Source organism: Camelus dromedarius, chromosome X (assembly GCF_036321535.1).
Source record: "Camelus dromedarius isolate mCamDro1 chromosome X, mCamDro1.pat, whole genome shotgun sequence".
Lineage (NCBI taxonomy): Eukaryota > Metazoa > Chordata > Mammalia > Artiodactyla > Camelidae > Camelus > Camelus dromedarius.
In genome coordinates this window covers 33,608,513-33,636,325 of record NC_087472.1, presented here as the reverse complement: position 1 = coordinate 33,636,325, position 27,813 = coordinate 33,608,513, and the positions used below count along the sequence as shown (strand labels likewise).

The following is a 27,813-nucleotide window of genomic DNA, read 5'->3' as shown; positions in this document are numbered from 1 at the left end:
ACTCAGTGTTAGTAAATACTATTATATAAGAAAATGTTGGAGAGGGGAGGATATAGCTCAACTGGTAGAGTGCACACTCAGTGTGCACAAGGTCCTGGATTCAATCCTTGGTGACTCCATTAAAAATATAATTAAATAAATAGACCTAATTACCTCTCCCCACCCCCCCAAAAAATGTTGGATATTTATACAAGATAAAAACCTTGATTAATTAAAATGCTTAGGTAAAAGATTTTCTTTTTAACATTTAATTCCTCAATTTGGAGTTCAAGGCTTTGATCATTTAGTTTGTTATCTAATATTTCCTACTCCTCCCTAGAATAAAGTTTGCCATTTTCTTAAACAATCAACTAACTTCTCCCTTAAAGTCTTTGCTAAGCAAGTAAGTCTCTTTTTGCCTAGAAATGCTAACGCAAGTCTTGTAGCCCAGTCTAGCTAACCCAAATTCTACATTTTCTTCAAGACCCACTTCCCCCAAGAAATCTTCACTGGCAATTCTGTGCAATTATGCCGTCCTTTTTCTTTAATTACTTATAGCACTTAAATTCTATATGGCACAACCTAGCATCTTAATTATTAGGCTAGTTATTACATCTACTTTCTAAGCGCTTCATGTACATTAATCTTGCCTCCTTCTCTAGAGTATTAGTTCTCTGAGGGCAATAACCATGTCTTCTACCACTGGGTTTGTATCCCCAACTTTCAACACATTGCTGGACACAATGGGAACAAAATGTGTGGACTTAACTGTATCAATGGGATGGCTGAAATATATAAATCTACTTTCCTTTTCTGGAAGCTTTGATTGGTTGAGTGTTGGTTTTACTTTATGAGGCATTTCTCTTTGATTGAGCATACTGATTTTTGAGGAAAGAATTAAATCAATTTAAAACAGGCCTTTGGCTATCTCCCTATCTTTCCCCACTTAAAAGGAGTTAAGATTTCAAGCAAGCTTTGAATGACAATATAGGTAGGTTGGCAGATGTGAGGTAGGAAGTTATTATAAGCACAGAGGGAGGAAAATTAGAAGAGTAGGAGATACAACAAAGAAATAAAGAGAAGTTTGGATCAACTGAAAGGAAAGGGTGGGAGAGTAGATGTAGGAATTGGTGGAAAGTAAAAATAGGGGTCACAAATGCAGCATATCAACTAGCAATCTGACAGAGGGTTTTGATACTGGGGGTAAAGTATCAAGGAAGAGTTTGGCAATAACATGTGCAGATTATAGAGAAAAGAAGTTATCTGATATGAAACAAGCCATAACATGAACTGAAGGCCAAGAAAAAGAAATATGAACATCCAGACAAATATTATGAAAGCGAAGGTACCAGGGAAGAGAGAATGGGAATGAGGAGGAGAGACACAGGAAGCGATTATCTTTCAACTAATAATCAGGGAATTAGTGGAGAGTTTGGAGGTAAAAGGAAAAATAATTATATCACTCTCAGTGCAAAAAAGTGTGAGAAATTGGAGGTCTGGCTAAGAGATCAAGGATAAAGAAAGAAAAGTGGGCGTGGTCAAAGAAAAAGAAAGAAAAGTGGGAGTTAAACATATGCAGATAACCTCCTCGGAGCAATGTAACTGAAATTATTCAGGAAATGGAGAAAAGGAGAATACTCTCACTTTGAGGATGGGAAAGTGAAAATATTCAAAAAAAGAAAAAGATAAAAGAGTGTTAGTAAAAGACAACCAAAAGAGGTAAACTATCTTCAGGTTGAAAAAATGGAATCAAGTGTATGAATGTCTGTGTATATAAATAAACATATAACTTGACAAAATTGTCAAAATAAAGGAATTATAAGTTCAAATAAAAGCATTCATTAACCACAGCACCACTTTAGTTGCTGGATTTGCCTTCCCAAAATTTAAATTCTAAGCTTTCAAAAGAGTATTTTCAAATTTGCGAGGAAAATCATTTATGTCACCTTTACCACATTTTAAATAAAAGTAGCTTAAATTCTATTTCTTTCTTTATATACACTAGGAAAGCAGTATTAGAACAATGGGAAAAGGAACAAACAGGTAAAGAAAAATTTGGCTCAACTGAGAAATTAACAGTGGGAGTATGGATGTGTGAAGATATGAGAGGAAAAGAGAGGCCACAAATAAGCATTCCTGAGTAACATGATAACAGCTGTTTGATAGAAAGTCTGAAATTGGGGACAAAGTGCTCAAAATCACCTGCACAAAGGTCATTTTTTGCAGCAGCAGCAGCAGCAGCAGCAGCAGCAGAAACATTTGAAAGATTATAAGTGCTTTACACTATGTAGAAAAGAAATTGTTCAGTTTTTGTAAGTACTTTTAAATCAGGCAGTTATTGTAAAACCATGCAACAAATAATTTGGAAGCTAGCGCTAGAATACATTTCCAGCCGCTTGGGGAAGTCTTTCAGCTCATTAAGCTATAATCATCATCAAGTCCCTGCAAGTCATTTAGGGATTAATATGTGCCAATGTCTGGGTTCTAAAAGTACAAGAAAACAAGCAGACAACTTTGGGTTGCTTTTCTAAGGTTTTCAACCTAAACACAAAGGTTTATCATCTGACAGACTGAACATCCAAGGCCATGAATCAGCCTATATATGGGAAGTTCTATAGCAACAGTAAATTGGAAAGAGAATATATAGTGTCTGTCGGCTGCCTGATAGAACAAGAGATTTTTAAAATACCAAGAAATTCGGGGGGTAGGATATAGCTCAAGTGGTAGAGCATGTGCTGAGCATGCACAAGGTCCTGGGTTCAATCCTCAGTACTTCCTCTAAAAATAAATAAACCTAATTAACCCCCCAAAAAAATAATTTAAAAAATCCAAATTATTCTTTGAATGTCTAGAACTGAGGAAGTTACCAATGTTCTAGACCTTTTAAAGGTCCATGTGGTTTTGGTAGCATCTTGCCATAGAAGTAGCAACAAACTTCTTAAGGCAATTCATCACCATAACTGATGTGAAATGTTTTTTATTCAATGACACAGCAGGATAACAAAAAACCAAGGTCCTATGATTTTAAAAAATATACAATTTGCAGGTAATGATCACTGTTCATGAACCAATTCTTTTTGGATGGATGGACATAGAGCACCACTGACATCAGAGATGAAAAATATCCTAACAGGTCATGTAGTACAACCACCAACGCATTCATCTATTCTACAGTATCCCTGATAGAAAGCCTAGCTTTTTCCTTTTTGACTCCAGAGTTCTCCCAAGGCAGCCTACTGCATTGGTGGGAATTTCTACTAATTAGAAAGTTCTTTCTAAAATATGAAAGGATTTACAGTTGACCCTTGAATGATGCAGGGGTTAGAGATGCTGACCCCCATTCAGTCAAAAATCTGATATAACTTCATAATCAGCCCTCCATATCTGCAGTTCTGTATCCTCGGATTCAAACAACTGTGGATCGTTTAGTACTATTGTATTTATTGAAAAAAAGTCCACATATAAGTGGACCCATGCAGTTCAAACCCTATGTTTTTCAAGGATGAACTGTATATATCCAGATGTTATCATTAGAGCTGGCTTCATGAGCTTGAGACCTGTCCATACGGCCTCATGCTCAGAAGGGCTGCATACTCTGATGCGACCATCTTAAAATTCTTTAATTTTGAACAAAGAGCCCTGCATTTTTATTTTGCACTAGGCCATACAAATTAGGCCAATCCTGTTTACAGTTGTTATTCTGGGCAACAGGATGATGGGTGATCATTATTTTGTTTTCTACATCTACATGTATTTTCTGAAAATTTTACAATAAACATTTTTTAACCTTTATGATAGAAAAATAAAGATTATTTCTTACTTACACACATAAAAAAAGAAAAAGAAAGATCTTTCTTAGGATAAATAAAATGCTACTTCCTTGCAACTTTGGGACAATACAAAACATATGGTCTAGTCATATGATGAGTCTTCAAATATTGTAATTACAGTTATCCAGTATCCCTTTGTTTATTCTTCTCTTCTTCTGGCTTAAAATATACCTAGTTCTTTCACCTGTTTGTTGTATGAGATTGTTTGGGCTTCTTATTACTTCTTCTACCATTCTCTTAACATACCTATTTGTCAAAGCCTCTTACAAAATGTGTCATTCAAACCTGAACACCAGAGAAGATCTGAAAAAATGCAGGGTTTTTAAAAATATTGTGGGCTCCATGATTCTATTAATGCAGTCAAAAATCATACTAGCTTTTTTAGTCGCTACATCATATTATCATTACTAAGCATGTGATTAACTAACCTACTTTGATCTTTTCTACAAATATAAGCACTAATCTAGGTATTCTCTGTTCTGTACAGCTGATTAAAAAAAAACACCTAAATGCAGTTTACTCAGGCTTGACTTCTAAAACTATGAAAGCCTGGAGATTTTAATTTAACTCATCTGGGATAGGGCCTGGGTATTCTATGTTTTTCTTTAACTTTGTATTATAAAATTTTTCAAAAAATGGAATAATATACTAAAACTTCTATGTGCCCTAACTTCAATGACTATCAACATTCTGTCAATCATCTGTCATTTATCCCTCTTAGAGTATTTTAAAGTAAATCCCAGACACTGCATCATTTTACCCATAAATACTCTAGTGTCATTTAGTTTTGTTTTTTTTTTAAGGTTCTCAATTGAATCTAACCTGCAGCCTGTGTTGAGAAAACTGATCTATGGTATTAATTGTCCCTTTCAATTTTCAGACACCTGCAAATTTGATAAACATTTCTTTTTATATTAGGTTGATGATAATGATGAACAAGTAGGACCAAGGGCTGAGTGTTGGAGGAAGGGACACTATAAAACAGCCAAAGCTTGAAGATAGTACTCATTATCGACGTGCTGGTTTAGTACGCTTTCGTTTGACAAGTGGCTCTTTCTGCTTGTAAACGAGATTGAGGGCACTGTGTAAGGCAACACTGCTCAAGCTGCAGAAGAGTGACTAAAATGAGCTTCTTAATGACAAACAAGATTTAATTTCCACTCTAAGTAAAATGTGCGATTATAGATGTCGGCCATAGGAATGATTGCTGGAACTTTATAGTGGATTCTGTATCTTGTTCTAAGTTGCCATGTTTACAAAGTCAAACAAGTATACCTTTACTGAATTTTTTATAATCTCAAGTTCATTAAATGTTAATGAACAAACTAATTAGTAAACTGCCAACACACTTAGTAGTACGTTCAAACAGGAGAAAGTAGTGTTCTCAGTAGAGGTTGTAGGTTTTCCTGAGTCTGTTGCTTTTCCTACGAGATCTACATCCTTAAAACAAGACTGTGAATGCTTATTATACAATAATCCAATAGCCACTGTTGACATTTTGAAAGCTGCCAATTTTACACTTAAGAGCTTTGGAAAAAGTGAATAAAAATAATTCTTCTTTTGTCCTGTTTTCCCTCTCCCTGCATCCTTTTAAAGACATTTGCTTGAAAAGCAGATATATGTAAGCACTCATTCCCTTTCCTAACTGTAATCTTTACTCATTAAAGGATTTAGAATTTTTTAAGGAAAGTAATTGATGCCATAAATGTCATAAATGGGGGGAAAAAGAATGCACGCATTATCAATATCAAACCCAGCTATACTTCTAAAGATTAAAATATAGGGAAATATACAGCACCTTAATATACTTCAAGACTTATGCATCAATGCACACAAAAAAATAGCCCTCAGACAATTAAAGAAAATACAACATCTAAATTCCTAGGTGCAGAGCAAAAAGCAAGTGTGGCAGTAAATGAATAAACTCATATATAGTATAGTACTTAAAAAACATTAATTAGAAGAACTAAAGGTGGCCATGATTTTGGTTAGTTTAAAACAAGAGGACGACTAATATAATGATAAAAATCAACAAATATGATGTTACCTTGTTTTAAAACTTCACTTTTTTATACTGGAGTAAGAGAGAAAAAAACAAGACCACGTAGGTTGAAGGTGAAAGCGCAGTGGAGACAAAAACAACAAAGGTTTAATTCTCAGGTCCCTTTAATTTCTATCTCCAGTTTTCCTCGTCTATAGATGAGGACATTGCTCTTCAACAACATTTCCAGTTGCTAAGGGCACTATATACTGAGTGTCATATTTTCAACCACAAATAAATGAATCTGGAGCACCTGCTGTGTCCCAACAAGTGCCATCTTTTGCTTTTGCACTATCATGCTATTCCTCCCACTTAGAATGTCCTCCCCACTTCTCTTTACCAGACCGCATCCCAGATATTGCTCGTGCTCAGAGATGGCTGATTTAATTAAAAACCATCCAAATGGGGTTTGGCAAGTTGCTCCACAGATGTCACACTGGAATTCTGCCACCAGAATACCACCTATTGTTATTAATCACTGCTTTTAAGAAATCTTTGTATTATTTAACAGGACATCAGATAAGCATACTTTACACCGAAGTAAAGCTAGCCCTGAAAAATTGCTTTGGAAGTTTTAAATAACCCTCATGCATGACTATAAGCCACCCAAACTAGGCTGATATTGACTACCCTAGTAACTACATACTTGCTTGCTTACTTGTTAACTATTTGTCTGTGCCACCAGATTATAAAGTCTGTGAGGGAGAAACTATTTCTGTTTTATTCACCACTGTATACGCAACACCCAGGGCAGTAGCCAGCTACCACCTCATTTCTCTGCTTCCCTTCACAGCGAAATTCCTGAAAAGAATTACGTATATTTACTCTGCTCCCAAGTATCTGCTTGGATCATAGACTCTAGTCCCTCTGGTCTCTGTTCATAGGTCACCTTAAAGAGGTATTCCTAGATCAAATTTATGTAAAAGACTAACCCCTCCTCTCCCTTATCACTGTATCTTAAGTTATTTTTCTTCATATCACTTACCACCACCAGCCAAATATTATTTGCTTATTTGCCTCTCTCAACTAGAATGTTAGCCCCACAAGAATAGGGATTTTGTTTCACTCACTGCTATTAACTCCAGCACCTAAAACAGTGCTTGGTTTTTAGAAGGCACTGTTGGTTGTTATCTGTTGAATGAATGTATCTTGTACATTACTCTTACATTTTCTGCTCATATAGCAGCAGCAAAAGGTGGAAAAGCAGGCAAATTTTCTAATGTAAAGATAATATAAAATCCATACTTTTTCCACAACTGTCCACCAGAAGCATGGGCTTTCACCAGCTGGATCATTAGTTCTTCTTCAAGTGTGACGTTTTTTAAAAATAAAACTAATATAACTAAAGTTACATATACTCTTCAATACCACTCAGTAGGACAAGTGATGCTTATATCTGAAGAAGCACTGTTTGAGGGCTTTTAGGTTTTGAGCAATTGTAGATCAAAAAGAAATGCTGTTCTACTATTTTATTCTAATTCTTATACATTATTCTGATTAAAAACCATAAATGCATAATCATCATCATACCAAAACTCTTGAGTGATTAACTAGTGTTTTGATTTTGCAGTGATATCATTGCATGTTGTATATACTCAATGTTACTACTCCAAATCAATTTCTATATACAACATGGGAAAAGTAATTACTAGGGAAAATGGTACAAATATAGATCCTCATTTGGTCTTCTGGTACAGAAAATGGCACTTAACATCTTATTCCTTCATTAACAGATAAATGAATATGTTTATATAGTTGCTCACAGGTTTCAAAACTCATTTGACTCACATAACAGTGCCATGAGATAGGAAAGATAAGTTTTGTTCCCACTTTACAGATGACAAAACAAAGCCTTTATAAAGCAATTACCACTGAATAGAGACAGAAATATTAAGGAATCAGGGAAGATAAAGGAGGAAGGTTAATGAGGTACGTGGAATTGCTGGACTCAGTGGTGTATTAATGCACTTGTGGATTTTGGCTTGTTGATTTATTTTTTTAAAAATCTCATAGGGTAACCCTCGGGGAAGGCAAAACACACTGTGCTCAGTTCCATCCCTGATACATTTTGATCTAGGTGAAATCAAATAAAAAATTACCTTTGAAGATCTCTTTGAATGATAAAGAACAGCTCTGTAGGTTTTGAAAAATGAAGGATGGCCAGTGTCATCACTTTTTAGTCTTTTTTTCATTAGAATGAAATCTACTTGACAGCAAATATTAATTTTCTACTTACATTACAAATCTCCAATATCTTAACCAAAAAAAAAAATAAGAAATCAACCTCTTTGCACACAATCCACATTATTATAACTTTAACTCAACTCTTGAGGATTGAGGATTCATGACCCTAAGGTGAACTGGAGTGGTGGTTTCCAGCCTATGCTTAAGGAAGACCCCAGCAGCAAGCAGGGGAGGGGGAAGGGAGAAAGAGCAGTGTATCAGCAGGTATTTGAAAAAAAGGCCCGAGGCTTATAGGTAAGCAGTCAATAATCCTTCCATTATTACCAAGAAACAGTGGTGACACTGACCATCCTTCATATTGCAAAAACTCCTACACAGCTGTCCTTTATAATTCTAAGAGATCTTTAAAAGTAATCTTTTACTTGATTTCACATGGCTCAAACTGTTCCAGGGAGGGAGGAAAGGAGAGGAGCACACAGTGTGATTTGCCCTTCCTAGGGGTTGCCCTATAGGATTTTCTCTTTAATAAGCCAAAATGGTATTTATTAATTCACAGTGGGGGGTGTGTGTGAAAGGGTTGATATTTCCTTATGTAAAATGAAATGTCAAGGCCACCATTTGGGCACCCGGGTCCCAGTAATGAGGTACCTGGGAGGCCAAAATTTTACCAGATATTTCCTTTGTGAGCATAGAATGCAATGATATTTTGCTAAGAAAAACTTGAGAACATTTTCAGAGTTGGGTTCTTGAGCTTGGGGTGGGGAAAAAGGAGAGAAAAGCCTTGTATTTTTGAGTGATGATCATTAAGAACTTTTTTGAAAGGCTACCTCAATTTTTTTTATGTGTATGTTTAATTATGACAAATCACTTACACAGTGATTTATTAAGTTTATATAAATATCATAAAACATTTTGAAAGGGAAAGCTCGTTTCAAATGTTACCATGTTCTAGTAATTATAGATGATTCAATTTCAAAGTATGCTGCCAAGATGAAAGAAAAGATAAGGAAACATCGTCTATTTTCATGTTTTTTATCTTAGTCTTGTTCTACATCACAAAAAAAAAAACGGTATCTACTAAGGGAGACTGTCAAGTCCAACACACAAGAACCTGCTTACACTATTCAGATATGGAAAATTCAAGAGTAAAATACTCTGAACAAACTATCTACATTAAAGCTTCTTGACTGGCAGATCTTCCTAAATCCCATACACTAGAGTACTTAATAGAAGGTAGCCCCATTATTTCACTCATGTAGTAGCTCCCATCTGCCAAGTAAATTGTTGATTTGTGCTTAATAAGCCAAATATGCATAAATTATTTTTAATTACATAAAGCCAGGTGCTAAATTTAGGTGCCAGAGAAAAGTCATCATCCTTATTATTCCTTCTTTAACCATCTTAGGGTTCTCTGTTGCTCCAATTCCATTATTAGAATTAAAAAAAATTAAGTCAACCAACTTCACCAAATCCACAGCTATTGCTGTTGCTGATTGCCAATTACCACATGGCCAAAAAATGAAATCTTAAAGAAAGTACAACTTTTAACATTTCTAGATGGTCATTATCTTTTCTTCATCAAAAAAATGTATAAATGAATCTTTTAAAGGGGTAGCACATAACACTGGATTTTAGCAAACAAAATGGAAAAGACAAGCTTATGCTGGCACACAGTCAAACTCCCGTGAGAGCTAATCCAAATGTGGATTTGTGGTGAAAGCACAGGAAAGCTCTTGGCTTCAGAATTTTAAGTAAGAATACAGTAATTGAGCAGCCATAAAAATAAGACCACACTTTTGCTCTGGACCAAAAAGAATCAAACAAACCTTAAAAACATCTCTTTGCTCCATTCTGATCCATTTCGTTTAATTTACATGAAATATAGTGGCAGCTCTCACTGGTAATTTCAAGCATCTCGACAATACCACAGGTAAAACAAACATGCGGCGATACGAACTGACCACAAAGATGAGCTATGGCTATTCTCAACATACATGTATGGTAGAAATCCTGGTTTATTCCTTCAGACAAATCCTCTCTTATTCTAGAGATATGGGGCTAGAGTAAATGTGAGTGGGTGAGAGAGAGATAAGAAACTGGTGTAACTGATCCATGCTTTAAGAAAGGATGTCAAATGAAAAACCACACACAGAAAACAAGGAGTGATTATTTAAAGGGACTGTGCAACAAGTAAAAAACAATATAAATACTACATAACAGTGATTTGAGTCTCAAAAATCTAATTTACCTATTACTTTCAGGAACACAGCTGTACAAAGTGAAATATACTTCTTTGGTAAATGTGGACAGAACACCAGAAAATTCTGGTCACGTAAAATTATGGGGAACCAAAATATTATGCTATAACACTGGGCTGTAAAATCTATTTTAATATATTCTGATCTGTTTTGAGTGGACTCAAGTGGGTAAATTACATCACTGGGTAATTATGAACATTGAATCTCAATTTTTAATCTGCAAAATACACACATCTATTAAATGGAACGACTCCTCTGCAAAATAACACATAATTTTTGAACATCAGAAAATGACAAAATGTCAAGTTTAATGAGGCAATTTTTGCTGCCATATTTTCAAGAGGTCCTTTTTAGAAGCTGGATAGGATGAACATGTCTTGCAAGAACTGAAAAACAATGTCCCATAGAACCTCAGAATTTTCTCCACGCAGGGGATGTCGAAAAGAAGAAAATAACAGCACATGTTCATCACCATCCTAACAACACACATGGATTTGGCACTTACTATCTTTTGTCCTCTCAACTCTGAGTTAGACACCATTTAACAGAAGAGAAAAAGCAATGTTATCTCCTCCATGAATCTTTAACCAATCCTTTAGTTATTTGGTTCTAATTGCAACTTGCCTGGTTTAGTCGTTCCTGGTTATAATTTGCCCGGTTTACTGGTTACTTCCCGTAAACCTGACCCTCTGCCACTTATCCAGATTATGAGTCTTTAGGGGGTGGGTATAGCTCAAGTGGTAGAATGTATGCTTAGCATGCATGAGGTCCTGGGTTCAATCCCCATTACCTCCTCCAAGAACAATTAAGTAAACCTAATTACCATTCCCACCTCCCCGCAAAAAAAAAATAAAACCCCACCAGATTATGAGCCCTTCAAAGGCAGAAAACTGAATCTTAATTACCTTTGTACCCTAGGATTCCACATGACACATAGCAGGTACATAGGGCTGAATACATGGAATAATTTGTCTAACATCAATCATTCAACAAGAGATTAGGATGGGTCTAAAATGCAGAATTTTGGATTCTTCCTGTTATATCTCGCTGCTGAATTAAGCCTGGTTCATAACTTAAAGGCCACAATACCAAACCAGAAATTGTCATGAAAAAGAGCTCTGGCCTCCCCAAGGACCAAAAGTTTGAATGCCCCTGCCGAAGACGACTGGACTCAAAACAAGATTCCTTGGAGGCTTTAAACAGTAGACCAGGAAAGAGTTCTTGATTTGTAAATCAAAGAAGGGAAGGCAGGATGGATTAGGCGGGAAGAGAAACTTCCGTTTGTTTAATTGGTTTGCTTACAACCTTGGCTTTGAAAGAAAGGGCAGCGCCAAACACTCAAGAGAGAAATTAATTACGACAGTTACTTTGAGAGGGGATCCCAAGGATGGAAAACTTGGAGGCAAAGAGAAAGATACTAAATCGGGAGGGGTCAACAATTCTGAGCCCTACCCCTTGCCCTCTCCCCGCACTCCGACCCTCCTCCAGACTCCGTAAATCCCTCATTTGACGCTGATCCCTCTAATTTGATGCCGATCCCTGGAGATATGATTGGAACTCCTCCCTTTCTCCTCACCATCACACTCCCCACTCCCGCCGCCAACACAATTACACCACAAGGGTGATGATTATCGATGTGGGGGGTGTGAAAAAAGTTAAGTCCGTAACTGCGAACTGGCCACAGTCACCAGCCTAAATGCGACCTGTTCCAGTCGAACGCTTGTCCCCAGGCCCTCCCCCATGGGAAGCGACAGGGCAGGTACTCTGCCTCAGAAAGAACCCCTCCTTTAACTCTGATCCTTTTTTGGCCTCAGAAAGAACCCTTCCTCCTTTTCCCTGTCCCACCCAAAGAGCGACTGCTGGTCCAGGGAGGCGTTTTCAAGACTCGGGGAGGGCGACGGGAAGGTGGTGGCGGGAGAGGAACCCCAGTGTCCCCCACCCAGGGTTTAGGATCGGGCAGCCGGCGGCGGGCGGCGACGAGTAACTGTTTCCTCACCACCTTTTAGGTCCTAGCGAACACGGCCGCGAGGCCAGGAGTAGGGCGAGGGGAGGATGGCTACAGCTTACCTGTGAGCCCCCCGCCGCCTTCCTCCCCGTAGCCCCGACGCCGCTGCAGCACGAAGTAGTCGTTGGATCTTTCCATCAGCCACAGCTTCAGCGCATTTTTCAGGAGCACTTCCTCGGGCTTCAGCCACATAGCGAAGAACTTTGTGCCGCCCGAGAGCAGCGACCCAAATGCCCTCCTCACCTCACCCCTCCACCCGTTTCTTCCCCTCTACTTCTCCTCCCACCAAATCTACCCCAGACGACAGCCGCTCAGCTTCTGATTTTCCACGCTTCCCCCAACCCTCCCTTCTCTCCCACGTAGGCAGCGAGACTGCCAATTCCCTCCCACAGCGCTACCGCCCGACGGGGAAATAGTCCCGTTCCTTTCCCTTCTGGGTATTGTAGTTTTCTGTCCGCCTTTCTGTACGCAGGCACCTGGAGCGTAGGACTACATTTCCCACAATCCACTGGGGGTGGGAATTGGGTGGGAGTGCTCTCAAAGCGGGTCCCGCCACCAGTTAAGTGGAACTTTGCCTATTGAAAGTTTAAAGCGGGGTTTTTTTTTTTTTGGGTGCAAATAAGTGAGCCCCAGGGGTAAAAGTGTTGCTTCTTCTCATCGTTTTACAGCCGAAGGTGTTAAACTGTAGAAAACAAAGTTTCTGGAATTCGGGAGTGACGAACGGCCATTCTGGGAAGGAGCAGTAGCCGCAAGTAACGTTTAATGAGTTCTTACTATGACTATAGTGATTTTACGTACAGTATCTCACGTAATCCTTACAGAAGTCTCACAAAGTAGGTCTTATTCTCCACTTTGCACATAAATAAACAAATGCACAGGCGGGTTAGGTGACTTATCCAAGGTCACACTGATTCCTTGCCGGATTCAAAATCTTCCTTAGATTAAGCTCTTTCTGCCCGTTCAGGAAGAATATAAAATCTCCAGAAGCCACACACTGTTTTTCACGCCGTGCGCTCCTCCCTTTCCTAACTTGTTTCTTTAACTACTGTAATCAGCCACAGAAAACGTCTCGTCCAACTTCGCTTTACAGGTTCTAAACAATTTATGAGCAATTTTTTTTTTCTGAAGCACTTTAGGGGAAAAAAAAATCCCTTTCAGGGCAACCTGCACCACTTTGTACCTTGGCAATGATACACAGCTACTTGAATACTAAGATGAATGAGGTCAGTGGTTTGCGAGACATCAATGCGAGGAATTATTTGAGGGACGTTTTAACTAACTGCAGTTAACTAAGCTCACCAGAATTAAAGAGTGCGCTAAAAGCGAAAACAAGCTTATAGGAAGGAAGGAGTTGGGAGGCGTGTACGAAAACCAAGGGGCGTTTGGCAAGCTGTTTTGAGAATGAAGCTTCAAGGATCCGACTTTGAAAAAAAAATGGGGTGGGTCACACCCGGATGCCAAGTCGTGGAGCCAAATAACCCTGCCTTGGAGAAGCGTCTCTGGCTTAACCCTCCCAAAATGTGGGCCAGCTCAGAAGAGGCAGGCATGTGCTACAAGCAGGAATTTTTTCTTGTTGGTGAGAAAAGGGTCAAATTGGGATTCTCTTCTACTAAAATGCAGTCATTAGTCCCATGGTAGCTTTCTGCGGAGGATGGGAAGAGGCAGTCTTCCAAGAGCCAGTCTTCCAAGAGCCAAACTGCAATGTATCCTTGGGAAAAGCCATCCTAATTTGGGATGTGAACTAAGGAAGATATTTTCTTATCTTCCTGGTGAAAGATCAGTAAATTTGGCAAATGTAGAGATATGTGAGGTTTTATCTTTCTTTCTTCTTACCTCCTTCCCCTTTTTATTTCCTTCCTCATCAAACCACATTCTTTTCCAATACCCTTAAAGTTTAGAGTTGTGGCAAGGGCTGTCCAGAACTCAATTGTTCCTCTGCCTCTTTAGTCTGCAACTCCCTTCAGATGTACCCACATGCTCCCTGTTGTAGAATCAGACCCACTTTTGGCTCAGAGCAGGGCATTTAGAGAGCTCCTGCTGTAGTAAACAAACATTTCATTGATTATGTAAAGAAAACACTTTAAAACTACTCCTGTGATACAACATTTTAGCTTGATCATGAACTGTATTTCAAGCCTGTGCAAATTAAAGTATTTTTCTGAAAGTGCCTTTAACAAAAAGGAGCATGTCACTCAGTTGTGTATGTCAACGTATGTTGTTTTTAGGGAAATGGAATTACAAACTGCCTTGGATATCATTGCTAGCACTGTGCTGGTAATATCTATGTCTATCTATGTATATATAGTCATTTAACCCTCATTAATACGTTTGTACATTTTTACATCCTTACTTTGCATGTGAAGAACAGGAGGCTCAGAGAGGTTAAGTAACTTGCCTAAGTTCACATAACTAAATAAATGGCAGAGCTGGGATTTGAACCTAGATTGTCTGACTACAAACCATGACAATGTACTACCTATGAATATGGTTTATAGATACCTCAAACATGTCCAAAGCCAAATTTATTTCTCCAACACCCCCCTGCCCAAAGTTATTTCTCCTACTAGGTTCTCTAGTTCAGAGCATCACTATTTACCAAGATGCTTAAGCTAAAAATCTTGGAATAGTCTTTTTTTTTCACATTAAAAAAAATTGAAGTATAGTTGATTTACAAAATTGCTTTAGTTTCAAGTGTACAACCAAGTGATTCAGTTATATTTCAGATTATTTTCCATTATAGGTTATTACAAAATATTGAACATTGTTTCCTGTATTATACAGTAAATCCTTGTTGCTTATCTATTTTATGTATAGTGGTGTGTATCTGTTAATTCTATACTCCTAATTTATCCCTCCCTCCCTTCCATTCCCCTTTGGGAAAAGTTGGTTTTCTAAGTCTGTGAATCTGTTTCTGTTTTATAAATATATTCATTTGTCTTATTTTTTAGATTCCTCATACAAGTGATATCATATAATATTTATCTTTATCTGACTTCACTTAGTATGATATTCCTAAGGTTTGTCCATGTTGCTGCAAATGGCAATATTTCATTCTTTTCTATGGCTGAGTAATATTCCATTGTGTATATATATACACCACATCTTCTTTATCCAGTCATCTGTTGATGGACACTTAGTTTGCTTCCATGTCTTGGCTGTTGTAAATAGTGCTGCTATGAACACTAGAGTTCATTAAGGAACCTTGGAATAGTCTTAAACTCTCACCACCTCCACTGTCACAGACACATACACATACCCCCTACTTTTTTTTCCAAAAGTCCAAATCCTCCTATTATCACTTTAGATAAGCCTCACATCACTTTCCTACTACAATATTGTAATAACTTCCCAACTCATCTGTCTGCTTCTATTCTTGTTTTCTGATTTATCCAAGCCACATATGTATGGACACAAAGTTAAAGCACGCAGAGATGAATAATACCTCATTTATCCAGAGGTCAGTCTTCCAGCTGACTCAGCCTTGTAAATCGTAGTTTCAAACACCTATGTGAAAGGTACTGGGAAACCTCAAATAGCAATTCCAAACCCTGTGCCATGGAAAGGCTGAGGCTTTCACTCAAGATTCTACTGGATTCTTATTTGAAATGAATTTCACAAGCTGAGTTGATGCTTTACAGTCTACAGCAGGTTTAGAAACAGTAAGATTCAAAACAGTTGGAGCACTACTAGAGGCGAGCCATCTAAAACTTTACTACTCAAAATACATTCCCGGGACCAGCGGCATTGGCATCACCTGGGAGCTTGCTACAAACTCAGAATCTCAGAGTTCATTCCAGACCTGCTGAATCAGAATGTGCATTTTAACAAGATCCCTGGGTAATTTGTAGGCATATTAAAGTTTTAGATGCACTGATTGAAAGCAAATTAGGTATTTGAAAATCAAAGTTTACAGCAAATTGGGGGGTGATTAATCATGTTTCCATGAAGAGCTACATAAGCATCTTTTAAAAAATAAGCTCTATTATGCTGTACACCAGAAATTGACACATTGTAAGCTGACTATACTTCAATAAAAAAGAATGCAAAAAACAAGCTCTATTAATGAATTAAGTTTTTTTAGATGATTGAATTGCCTTTTTTAAAAAGTTCATATCAGGGAATTCCCATTAAAATTTTCTAAGGAAATGGGTCAGAACTAGGATGTCGGTTTGAGGAGAAATGGCCATTAACTATCTATGCTAAACCCTACTTCTATCTACTGCTCTTTAACCATCCAAATCTAGGCCTGTCCACAAGTGTCTCATATTCATGAGGTTGTATGTTTCTGGAGAAAAAAAAGTTAAGAACTAGTGGGTGGTGTTTTTCAAACTTTTCACTGAGTTATCTCTAAGGTAGAGGAGAATGAACATTTTTCTTGGAGGTCCAAGTGCCCACCATAATCATGAATTTCATGTAGCATGTAAATCTAAATTTTATACTGTTTAGTATGTTTTTAAATATTTTAAAATTCCACTCCAAAAAGCAGCAGCAATGAGTAAGGTAAATAACTCAAAATTTGCTATAACCTAAAGTGATAAAATTTCTCCAAATATTATAGAACTTAATTAAAATATTTAGTAAATGAACCAAAACTAGATGTGGGGGGTTGGGGAGGAGAACTATTCCTAGCAATCCAATTGTATCTTTAAATGTATTTTTGCTGATTTACCTGGGAACCATGTATATTCTTATGTATAAGATAATACAACCTGACTTCTATAATCTTACAAATGAACTCTGAGAAAACCCCTCTTTAAGTTGAAAACTACTATACACACAGGTATATCTACTGCCACTGTTAAAGCAATCAGCTTATATTTTATGTGAAAGTAATAAAATCTGTTGCTCAAACTCTTTATTATCAAAAGATAATAGCAGGAAGAAAATTCACAAGTGACATAGAATTCCTCTCCTCTGCATATACCCAATAAAATCAAGAACATAATATAGCTACACAAAGACTTGGATGTGGACACTCCTAGCAGCATTATCAACAATCTGAGTGTTTATTAACTGATGAGTGGATAACCAGATGTGGAATAACTATACAATAAAATATTCAGTAATGAAAAAGAATGAAGTACTGATGCATGCTTCAACATGGGTGAACCTTGAAAATATTATGCTAAGTGGAAGAAGCCAGTCACAAAAGGCCATATATGATTCCATTTATATGTAACATCCAGAATAGGCAAATCCTTAGAGCCAGAAAGTAGACTGATGGTTGCCTGGGGCTGGGAATGGGGACAGAAATTGAGTGCAAATGGGTGTGAAGGGACTTTTGGGGCTGATGGAATATTCTAAAACCAGACTGTGGTGATAGTTGCACAACTCTATACATTTGCTAAGTACCTCGGAACCATAAATTTACAACGGGTGAATTTTTGGTATGTAGATTATACTTAAATCCAGGTATTAAAATTCCAAAAATTATAAATCCCAAAAAAAACACCTCCACAGAGCTTGAAATAATTAACTTCCTAAGAATATAGGCCAAATTTATTGCATGGCATCACACACATACACACACATACCCCTAGCATATTGCCACATAAGACATACATAAACCTTGGTTTGATAATCATGGTTCTTAGGTGTTCTAAGCATCTGTTTATTCTTAGCATGTTTGGCAAAATAAAGAGATGCACTCAACTCATTAACAACATCCTAACAATCATACTGCCAAAGAGAAGGCTGAAGGAAAAGATAAATTCATAAAGCAATTAAATGGCCTTATGTCTTGGGTCATATAAAGATGGGCTAGCATAAAAAAAACCATAAAACAAAAAAACCTGAAATGTATATAAAAAACAAAAGAGAACAAACAAAAAACAAACAAAAAAGATGGACTGGCATCATGGTCTTTTTCTAACCTTATATTAACAGTGGTCAAACCTCATTATTTACCTTGCTGACGTTTAAAAACAACTCATGGCAAGTTCAGTTATATTATAACGGGAGCAGTTCCTCCCTATGTAATGCAATATGTAAATATTTATCACACTAAAGTGTTAGTTTTTATTGATCAAATAGATCAATGACCATTTACATCCAACCATTTTTTTCCCTCCCAAATCCAAACATATATTAAAAGTTAGCATATGGGAGTGAAACACTAGACACAAACTTTTATTGGAATATTTTATTTACATTTTATATTTAAAGAGAATCAATACAAATCGGGACATATTTACAGCATTTCAAATCAGTGTACAAGAATGCAATGGTTCATCCATTCTACATTTAGCCAACAAAAATACATGTCTTTTCTGCTTTTGCCTAAATTCTGCTGGAATTTGCACTGGAAACAACTCTAAAACCAAAGATAAGCCACAGAGAATACAAATAAAGTGCATTTTTAAATACCTCTATTTAACTTTGGTGGATGAAGCTTCAAACTTTATATTAAGGCACCTGGAATTCTCCCCCCCCCCAATTCTTTTTCAAACACCAAGAAAATGCATTCACGAAATTTGTAGCTACATGGACAGAATTTTAGTTTACCTAATGTTATTTTAGCCCATTGAGGTAAAATGTAAACTCAATTTTCAAAGTCAACATTGTTTGGACAACATTTTCTACAGACTAACTTCTGTAGAGAAGTTCATACACAAAGATCAATTACCAATTTTGGGGTGACTTATTCATAATCATTTTCAAGTAGTATGATGATTTATATACTCTGCTTTTGAAAATCCTCTAAGTTTGAGAAATAGTCATACAGCATTTTTGTGAGGAAAGTTTTTGTCTATAATCTTTTGTCAAATTGGTGTCACTAATATACCAATCAATCCAGTCCAGTCCATATTCTCTGATAAACTTTGCTTGACACTCACATGAAGTACATTTAGCCTAATTTTAAAAACAAGAAATAGTTAAAATGAATATTTTGCTTTAACCTTGTTCTATCAACTTAATGTAGCTTAAATAGACATTTCATGAAGTACTAGCCTAAGTTTGCATTGCTTTTTACATTACAATTCCAGATCAATATAAGCACCTGGAGAAAAACCCTGACACATATAGCCCAAGCTAAAGTAGTAGTATTTTTAATTAAGATACTATCATAAAATAAAATGATTACAGCTACTCCACATTTTAAAAGCAACATGTTTTTATAAGAAAATTGTTATAAATGAAAAACATGACCACTTGATGAGAGTTTTGAATGTTTAAAAATGTTGCTACCACTATTGAGAGGAAACTTGCCTATGAAAAACATTATAATGAGTTTGTGGAAAAAAGTTAATAGGTTAAGTATTTTAAGTCATTTAACTATAGCATAATATTAGTCATCTCAGCACTTTCAGTATCATTCTTATTTTATTAAGTTTATCCAGTTCATTAATAGTAAACTAGGCCCTGATTGGCAGTTCTGTTATCACTAAAGGTTCAAGTTTTCTATTGACACAGATTTTATGATTTAATTTCTTGAACAGCAGTCTCTTGATCAGGACTTTCATCTTCTTCAAAGGTTGGGTTGACAACATGAGGAACAACATCCACTGCAATGGAACTTGCTTCATGGTTTACCAGCTGCAGATTCTCATCTTTAAAAAGAAATGGCAATTTTAGGATGATTTTTACCTCCTCTTCTTTAAGACAAAATTCAATAGGCATGTCTAAGAAGCCTTTCTTATCTAATTCCAACATACTCTGGTTAGCAACACATTCCCTGCTCCTCTAATAATTTTAGCATACCTAGTGCCCAGATCTTAGTTTTGAAGTACTGTTCTCCAATAAAAGCCCCCACACTCTGAAGAAATAACTGATTTTAGGGCAAAGGCAAGGAGAGTATAAGACTAACCTAGATTCTAGCCTAAGGGTCAGCAAACTACAGCCTGCAAGCCAAGTCCATAGCTAAGAGTGGTTTTCACATGTTTAAGAGGTTGTAAGATAAAACATCCCCTCCTACCCAAAAAAAGCAACAAAGATCTATGGCCTTCAAAGCCTAAAATATTTACTCTCTGGCCCTTTACAGAAAAAGTTTGCCAATCCCTGGCCTAGAACATCTTGTGGTACCAGAAAGCAAGGATGTACTCAAAAAAAAAAAAAAAGGATATATTTTCATGTATAATTGAAAAATTGTGCTCTACACTGGAATTTGACACAACATTGTAAAATGATTATAAATCAATAAAAAATGTTAAAAAAAAAAAGGATGGGGTCTGTTGAAAGGAAACAAAACAACTTGAGGGAATTCCCAATGACTAAATCTAGGACAATCTAATAATCATGAAAATAGTATTATGGAGTCAAAGAAATATCTATGAGTCTATACTATTATAAATGAATAATTGAATAAATAAATGGAGAAAGGGATAGCTCTTCCTTAAAATAGAAGCTTAATTGATGTAGAAAGAAGGATGGAAACAGAAAATCACCATTTGGCACACACTTCAGTAATAATTACTGCAAGCAAGAGGCATCAATGATTGTGAAAATTAGTAGGTAAAAGTATGATGAGACAGGATGTTTGTATAGTCTTCAAGTGTCTCTCTATAAAATAATAATTGCAAAGGGAAAAATAATAACTTTAAAAGCAGAAGCTTGGCAGATACCACCTTAACCAAGTGAAGAAAGTTAAAATAATTAGTAATAAGACATGGAAATCATGTGCCTCATTATATGATATGAAGTAGAGAAGGGCACAACATAATTTCTGTGGTATTCTTGCTAGAAATAGACAATGGACAATTCATTTAGTCATTGGGAAACAGCAGACAATTCCAAATTGAGGGACATTCTACTAAATAACTGACTGGTGGCCTTCGGAAGTGTCAAGGTCAAGAAAGACAAAGACTAAAGAAGAGTCACAGATTGGAGACAAAAAAAAGACAATTAAATGCAATGTGGACCTCTCAGCAGACTGGGTAAAGAAGGAACATACCCAAACATAGTAAAGGACATATATGACAAACACACAGCTAACATCATACTCAACAGGAACAAGACAATAGTACCCACTCTCACCACTCATATTCAACATAGTACTGGGAGTCCCAGCCAGAGGAATTAGAAAGGAAAAGAAATAAAAGGCATCAAAATCAGAAAGGAAGAAGTAAAATTATCTATTTCCAGGTGACATGACCTTATATAGAGAAAATGCTAAAGATACCACCAAAAGATTGTTAAAACTAATAAATGAATTCACTGAAATTGCAGCTTACAAAATCAACATACAAAAATCAGCCACATCTCTATACACTAACAATGAAATATCTGAAAGAGAAATATAGGAAGCTATCCCGTTTACAATAGCATCAAAAAGCAATAAAATATTTATGAGTAGATTTAACCAAGGAGATAAAAGATTTGCACTGAAAACTGAAAGACATTGATAAAAGATACTGAAGACACAAATAAATGAAAAGATATCCCATGTTTGTGGATCACAAGAATTAATGTTATTAAAATGTCCATACTACCCCAAACTATATGTAGATTCAGCATAACCCCTATCAAAATTCCAATGACATTTTTTCACAGAAATAGAAAAAAATTTCTAAAATTCATATGAAACTACAAAAGACCCTGGATAGCCAAAGTAATCCTGAGAAAGAAGAACAAAGTGGGTTGCATTGCACTTCCTGATTTAAAACTGTACTACAAAGCTATAGTAATCAACACAGTATGGTACTAGTGTAAAAACAGACACACAGATCAGTGGAACAGAACTGAGAGTTCAGAAATAAACTCATGTGTATGAGGTCAACTAATATTTGACAGGGGAGCCAAGAACACTCAATGGGGAAAAGACAGTCTTCAATAAATGGTGTTGGGTAAACTGGATAAATATACAACAGAATGAAATGGATCCCTATCTTATACTACTTGCAAAAATGAACTCTAAATGGATTAAGGACTTAAAACTAAGACCTGGAACCATAAAACTCTTAGAAGAAAACATAGGGGAAAAGCTCCTTGACACTGGTCTTGGCAATGATTTTAAATATGACACCACAAAGCACAAGCAACAAAAGCAAAAATCAAAAAATGGGACTATGTCAAACTAAAAGCTTCTGCACAGCAAAAGAAATAATCAACAGAATGAAGAGACAAGCTACAAAATGGGAGAAAATATTTGCAAACTACATATCAGATAAGGGGCTAATATCCAAGATATATAAGGAACTCATACAACTCAATAGCAAAAACCCAAATAATCTGGTTTTAAAAAGGGCAGAACTGAGTAGATATTTTTCCAAATAACACATACACATACAAATGACCAACAGGTACATGAAAAGATGCTCAACATAACTAATCATCAGAAAAATGCAAATCAAAACCACGAGATATCACCTCACACATGTTAGAATAGCTGTTATCAAAAAGACAAGAAATACATATTGGCAATGATGTGAAGAAAAGGAAAACCCCAATGCACTATTGGCGGGAATGTTAATTGGTATAGCTCTACATGTGTGGAGGTTCTCAAAAAATTAAAACTAGAACTACCATATCATCCAGCAATCCCACTTCTGTATATATATCTAAAGTAAATGAAATCACTATCTTGAAGAGATATCTGCACCTCCAAGTTCACTGTAGCATTATTCACAAAAGCCAAGGCATAGAAGTAACCTAGGTGTCTACTGGCTGATGAACAAATAAAGAAAATGTGATATATACACAGTGGAATAACATTTAGTTATGAGAAAGAAGGAAATCCTGCCATTTGCAACAACACGGATGGACTTGAGGGCATTGTGCTAAGTGAAATAAACCAGAGAAAGACAAATAGTCTATGATCTCACTTATATGTAGAATCTAAAAAAAAATGCCAAACTCATTTCTACAGAGGTAATAGTTTTGAATTCTTTTTTCAGTCAGGCCGAAATTATTTTGAAATTTAAAAAAAAAGAAACAAACCTGTGCTTGGGCCCTGCATCTCACGGATTTTGATTTAAGTATTCTGGAGTGGAGTCCAGATATCAGCAATGTTTACAGTTTCTCTGAGTGATTCTAATGTGCAGCCAGGGTTAAGAACTAGAGCCCTGATTCAGTGGTTCTCAAAGTGTGGTCCCTGGACCAGCAGCATCAGTATCACCTGGAAACTTACTAGAAATGAAAATTCTCAGGTTCCACTCCAGACCTATTGAGTCAGAAACTGATTGTTTCCTCTCTGTTTTAACAGGCCCTCCTGGTGACTCAATGTATGCTTAAGTTTGAAAGCCAGTTGCTCTAATATAATTGAGCACAGTGATGGAAAACATAGGTATGAAGTAATTAACTGTATGTTTACCAAACGTTATTTAAATCAACTATCACCAATAATCAATGGTTAATAGGCAAGACACCCGAACTACTAATATATAGTCATAGATAAAATTAAATCTTTCCTATGTAGTCATTCATTCAACACTTATTTGAATGTCTACTATGTGGCAGTCTGTGCTAGGTGCTGGGTATACCAACAGTGAATAATAAGACACTGTCCCTACCCAAAGGGACTTTTAAAATTCAGTGCAATAAGTGCAATGGTAGAAGATCTATGGAAGCAGACAGTAGGGCCACACATGTGAGTCAAGGGAGGCTTCTTAAAGTGGAGCAAGTTTTAAAGGAGGAACAGGATTTAGATTGGGCTTTTCCAATTTCTTGGGGGAGGAAGAGTGGAAAGAATGGGCAGAGAGAAGATAGCGGCTCAAGCTATGGCTGTTGAATTAAGGTTGGAAATTAGGGGATGGATTAGAGGAAAGATGATATTGAATCAATAGGAAAGAAGAGGGGGAAGAATTTATGACCTCTGTAGTTCCTGGTTTGAGGCACTTGGGAAGGTGTTACTACCATTCACACAGATAAAGAATACAGGAAAAGGGATGTGGATCGTCATTTTATTTGCTTCTCAAATTCTCTGCAAAAAATTGTTCTGCCTCCTACCCTCTCCCACAAGAGCAAAACACAAAAAAAAGTAGGTTGGGACTTTTTAAAAAACTGGCCTGGCAATGAAATGAATTACCCTGTACACTCACTCTCCTTTATCTTCAATAAATTCTATTACCACACAGTTACAAGAACAAAAAAAAAATATCATCAGGGGCAAATAAACAACGATTATTTATTATAGGTAGACTAAGCCACCGATTATTAAGATTCCTATGACTACTCTGTACTCTAGGAAATGTCTGAAGATTAGATTACAATATGAGGTTTGCATTTACATGATGGCATTCCTCGTGACATATGTAGAAATGGTATCTATGGCACTAATAAACCAACTGAGGATGAAGGTTTATGTCATAGGAAGCTGAAACTTTTACAAGTCATCTTGACATTTTGTTTTCCTTCTACTTTTATGCCAGTATTAGGTTATCTCAAAATGAGGATCAAGAAAATAACTATCAAACCAACAACAACCATGAAGAAAAGGTGGAAGTTAAAGAAAGGGAAAGTAATTTGTATAGGGGTTTTCTCTAAAGAAAAAAGTAACAAAATTCCCTAAAATTTCTCTGCTGGTATTACATCACTAAGTTGCAAATACTGATTCACATGAATTTTGAAATCAATACATTCAACTTTAGTTTCCATGGTTTGTTCATTTCATGGCAAATAATCAACAGGTGGCAGCACATATCATTCTAAAACAGTTTCCCATCTGTGCCAAACATGGGTCCTGAACAAGTTGTGTATAGATCAAGGTTTTGAAAACTGAATTCTACTTTATCATGCCAGGACTGCCTTATCTTAATTTATTTATCCTAATTTCTGATTGATCTGCAATAAACAATGGCTTCTAAAGTTTAAAGTATCTCCTTAGCCTCTGTAAATTAATAAGCCACCTCTTAAATGCACTGGTGAGAAGCTTTCCAATAAAAAACCTTTTTCTTCTATGAATAATCCTCACTCTTAATGCATTTCATCTATTTCAGGTATATTTGAATATGTACATATTAAGTTAAGGTAGGGGTGCCTCCTGCACTACCTCACTCTTACTAGAAAAAAAAACTGGAATGTGTTAATGGATGAATGGAACAAATGTCAAAAAACTGGAGTACTCTGCCAGCGGTATAACTCACAATGGATCATTTGTGGGGTGCTTGCTGCCCCTCAGCGTGGTGCTTACTTGCTGACTGCACATGTTCCTCCAAAGGCGGTTCATCTGCTCCCTGAACTGAAGCATAACCAGACGATGCAGTCTCACTGCGATTATCCTCTTCGTGAGGAGAGGCACTATTGGATGTTTCACTGGATACAGGGACTTGTAAAGACACTGATCCATCTTCAACATCCACCTGTGGAAAGCATTTGAACGCATTAAGAGGCTCTCAGAATCCATATGCTTCTTTGACATATCATTACAAAGTTTCTTCACAGGTGACTTATTAGAGCAATGCTTCTTAACCTTTTAAACCTATAACCCTCTCCCTCCTTTATATTGAAGTTTAGTTGATTTACAATGTCGTGTCAGTTTCAGGTGTACAGCAAAGTGATTCACTTATGTGTGTGTGTGTGTGTGTATATATATATATATACATATATATATACACACACACACACACACACACACATATACACATAAATTATTTTTCAGATTCTTTTCCATTATAGGTTATTACAAGATATTGAATATAGTTCCCTGTGCTATACAGTAGGTCCTTGTTTATAATCCCTTTTGATGATTAAAAAAATTTCTTGCTGCCCCAGCCAGAGCAACTGGAAGAACTGGGTCCAATGGGGTTAAAGATGTTACAGGTAGATTGCCTTCACATCTGACATGTTCATCTGGGTGATCCCAACAGTTTATAATATAATGCCTGGTACAAGGTGGGCACTCAAAAAAAAAATTCTTATGCTGTCCCCTAGGGGAATTGGGGATCACCATCATCTATATATCTCCTCAAGTCAGGAAGATTTTTGTTGAGCTTGACTTTCTGTTGTGTATTGTGAAATAGGCAGTGTTTATTTACCAAATACACTACAATTCAATACTTATCATGCTTTCTCAAACTTTACATGCTCATTTAACTACTGGTTTGGTTGCTAAGAGTGAAAAAGAGCAAGGGGTATGTATCAGAAGTCAGTTCAGGTCATCACTTCACATTCTGACCAAATAATAAGTACATTTGAGAAGAAGAAAGAAGGAAAATGGAGGTGGTACAACATGGCACCTCACTGTCACTGTGATGTAAGTCGGTCCAATTTCTGTTATAAACTGCAAGTCTATCACATTACATAGCTAAAAAATATGAATGTTGTTTTCCTGAAGGCCCAGGTATATAAATAACACACCACTTAAGTTCCTTCATATAAATAGTTCAGCAACATTTACCTCAATTCCCAAAGCTTTGAGTATGTCACATTTGCACATGGGGCAAGTCCTGTGTTCTAACAGCCATGGGTCAACACATGTCTTATGGAAAATATGGCTAATGAAGGAAAAAAATTGGTTATCAGCTGTGAAATAGCAACAACACTTTGCCTAAAATACTAAGAGGTTAGCCCTATAATTTTACTTAGTCTTTTAACTTATGTATTTTCGCCCCTTTTAAACACACTATTACAGCATAAATCCTAAGAAGGAGCCACAGAAACAAAATTTGGAACCTAAATATAAAAGCCTCATTACCCTAGCTTCATAAAAATTATTTTCAACACTACTTACTTGAAAAACGGCTAAGAAGCTACCTGACCTAAGACTTTGTTCAGTAATTCAGATCTTCATTATCTTTTTATTCCCTAACAGTTAGTCATTCTCAATATAGTACAATAAAGTATCAAGTGCAACATAATTCCGATACATTAGGCAATGTGAGAAGTTCTGAGAATGCCACCATTTAATAGCTAAAAGGAAGAGACAACTTCCAGGAGAGGGACAATAAGAAACCAAAAGAATGAAGACTTCCAAATAGGTACTCATATGTTGATTTTATTTTTTTCTCAGTAAGATTGTCAGAATTATTTTGAATTAAATAATCCAGTACCAAACACACACACACCCTCCACCTCCTCCCCAAAACACAAATAACTAAATAAACAGTGGTGCTGGCTAGGCTCTCAGTTATTTATGGAACTAGCTTCCAAACTGCACCAGATTATGGAAACTTTATATAATTAGCCTTATACCAATGCCAGTGATATTAAAAATAAAGCATTCACCTATATTTTAATGAAAATAAGTTAAAAAAATAAACACTTTCTTTATATCACATTGGAAACATCCAAAATAGTTTCCCCCAGTGCAACCATTTTTGTAAATCAGCTAGTCTTATTAATGACATAAAAGAAAATCAAACTTACTTGCAGGTTAGGATGCGCACCAAATCATTTGGTTTATATAGTTCAATACACACAGCGCAACTATCTCCATCAGGGCCAATTTCCTATGAGCAAACAGTTACTGTTAGTCTGATGGATAAGAGAAAATACATTAGACTAGAGAGCAAGATCAGAATATACATGTATTTAAATTGCATCAATTCCTACAGAAGGAGGAGCAGGACATCACTAAACTGACTGTTTCAGTAAGTGATTTAAAATTATTTAGACTTAATTGGAATCTTAAAAAAAGTCAAA

At 36.4% G+C, this 27,813-nt stretch overlaps 2 protein-coding genes across 5 annotated transcripts in view; both read right to left on the bottom strand.

Annotated features, from left to right (window-relative positions):
• TBC1D8B (TBC1 domain family member 8B) overlaps window positions 1-12,660 on the bottom strand; it is a 54,569-nt gene extending 41,909 nt beyond the window's left edge. For both annotated transcript variants that reach the window (XM_010987748.3, XM_064482890.1), the window contains exon 1: window positions 12,360-12,660. In XM_010987748.3, the coding sequence (XP_010986050.1) occupies window positions 12,360-12,489 (130 nt within the window). In that variant the 5' untranslated portion in view covers window positions 12,490-12,660. The remainder of the gene's footprint in view (window positions 1-12,359) is intronic.
• Window positions 12,661-18,424: 5,764 nt separating this feature from the next.
• Window positions 18,425-27,813, bottom strand: part of RNF128 (ring finger protein 128) — a 75,332-nt gene continuing 65,943 nt past the window's right edge. For 2 of the 3 annotated variants that reach the window (XM_010987747.3, XM_064482887.1), the window contains exons 4-7: window positions 27,538-27,620; window positions 26,570-26,666; window positions 25,364-25,532; window positions 18,425-19,847 (exon numbers count right to left, since the gene is read on the bottom strand). In XM_010987747.3, the coding sequence (XP_010986049.1) occupies window positions 19,714-19,847; window positions 25,364-25,532; window positions 26,570-26,666; window positions 27,538-27,620 (483 nt within the window). In that variant the 3' untranslated portion in view covers window positions 18,425-19,713. Of the gene's footprint in view, window positions 19,848-25,316; window positions 25,533-26,569; window positions 26,667-27,537; window positions 27,621-27,813 lie in introns of all 3 variants that reach the window. The other variant, XM_031446201.2, reaches the window with a different exon arrangement.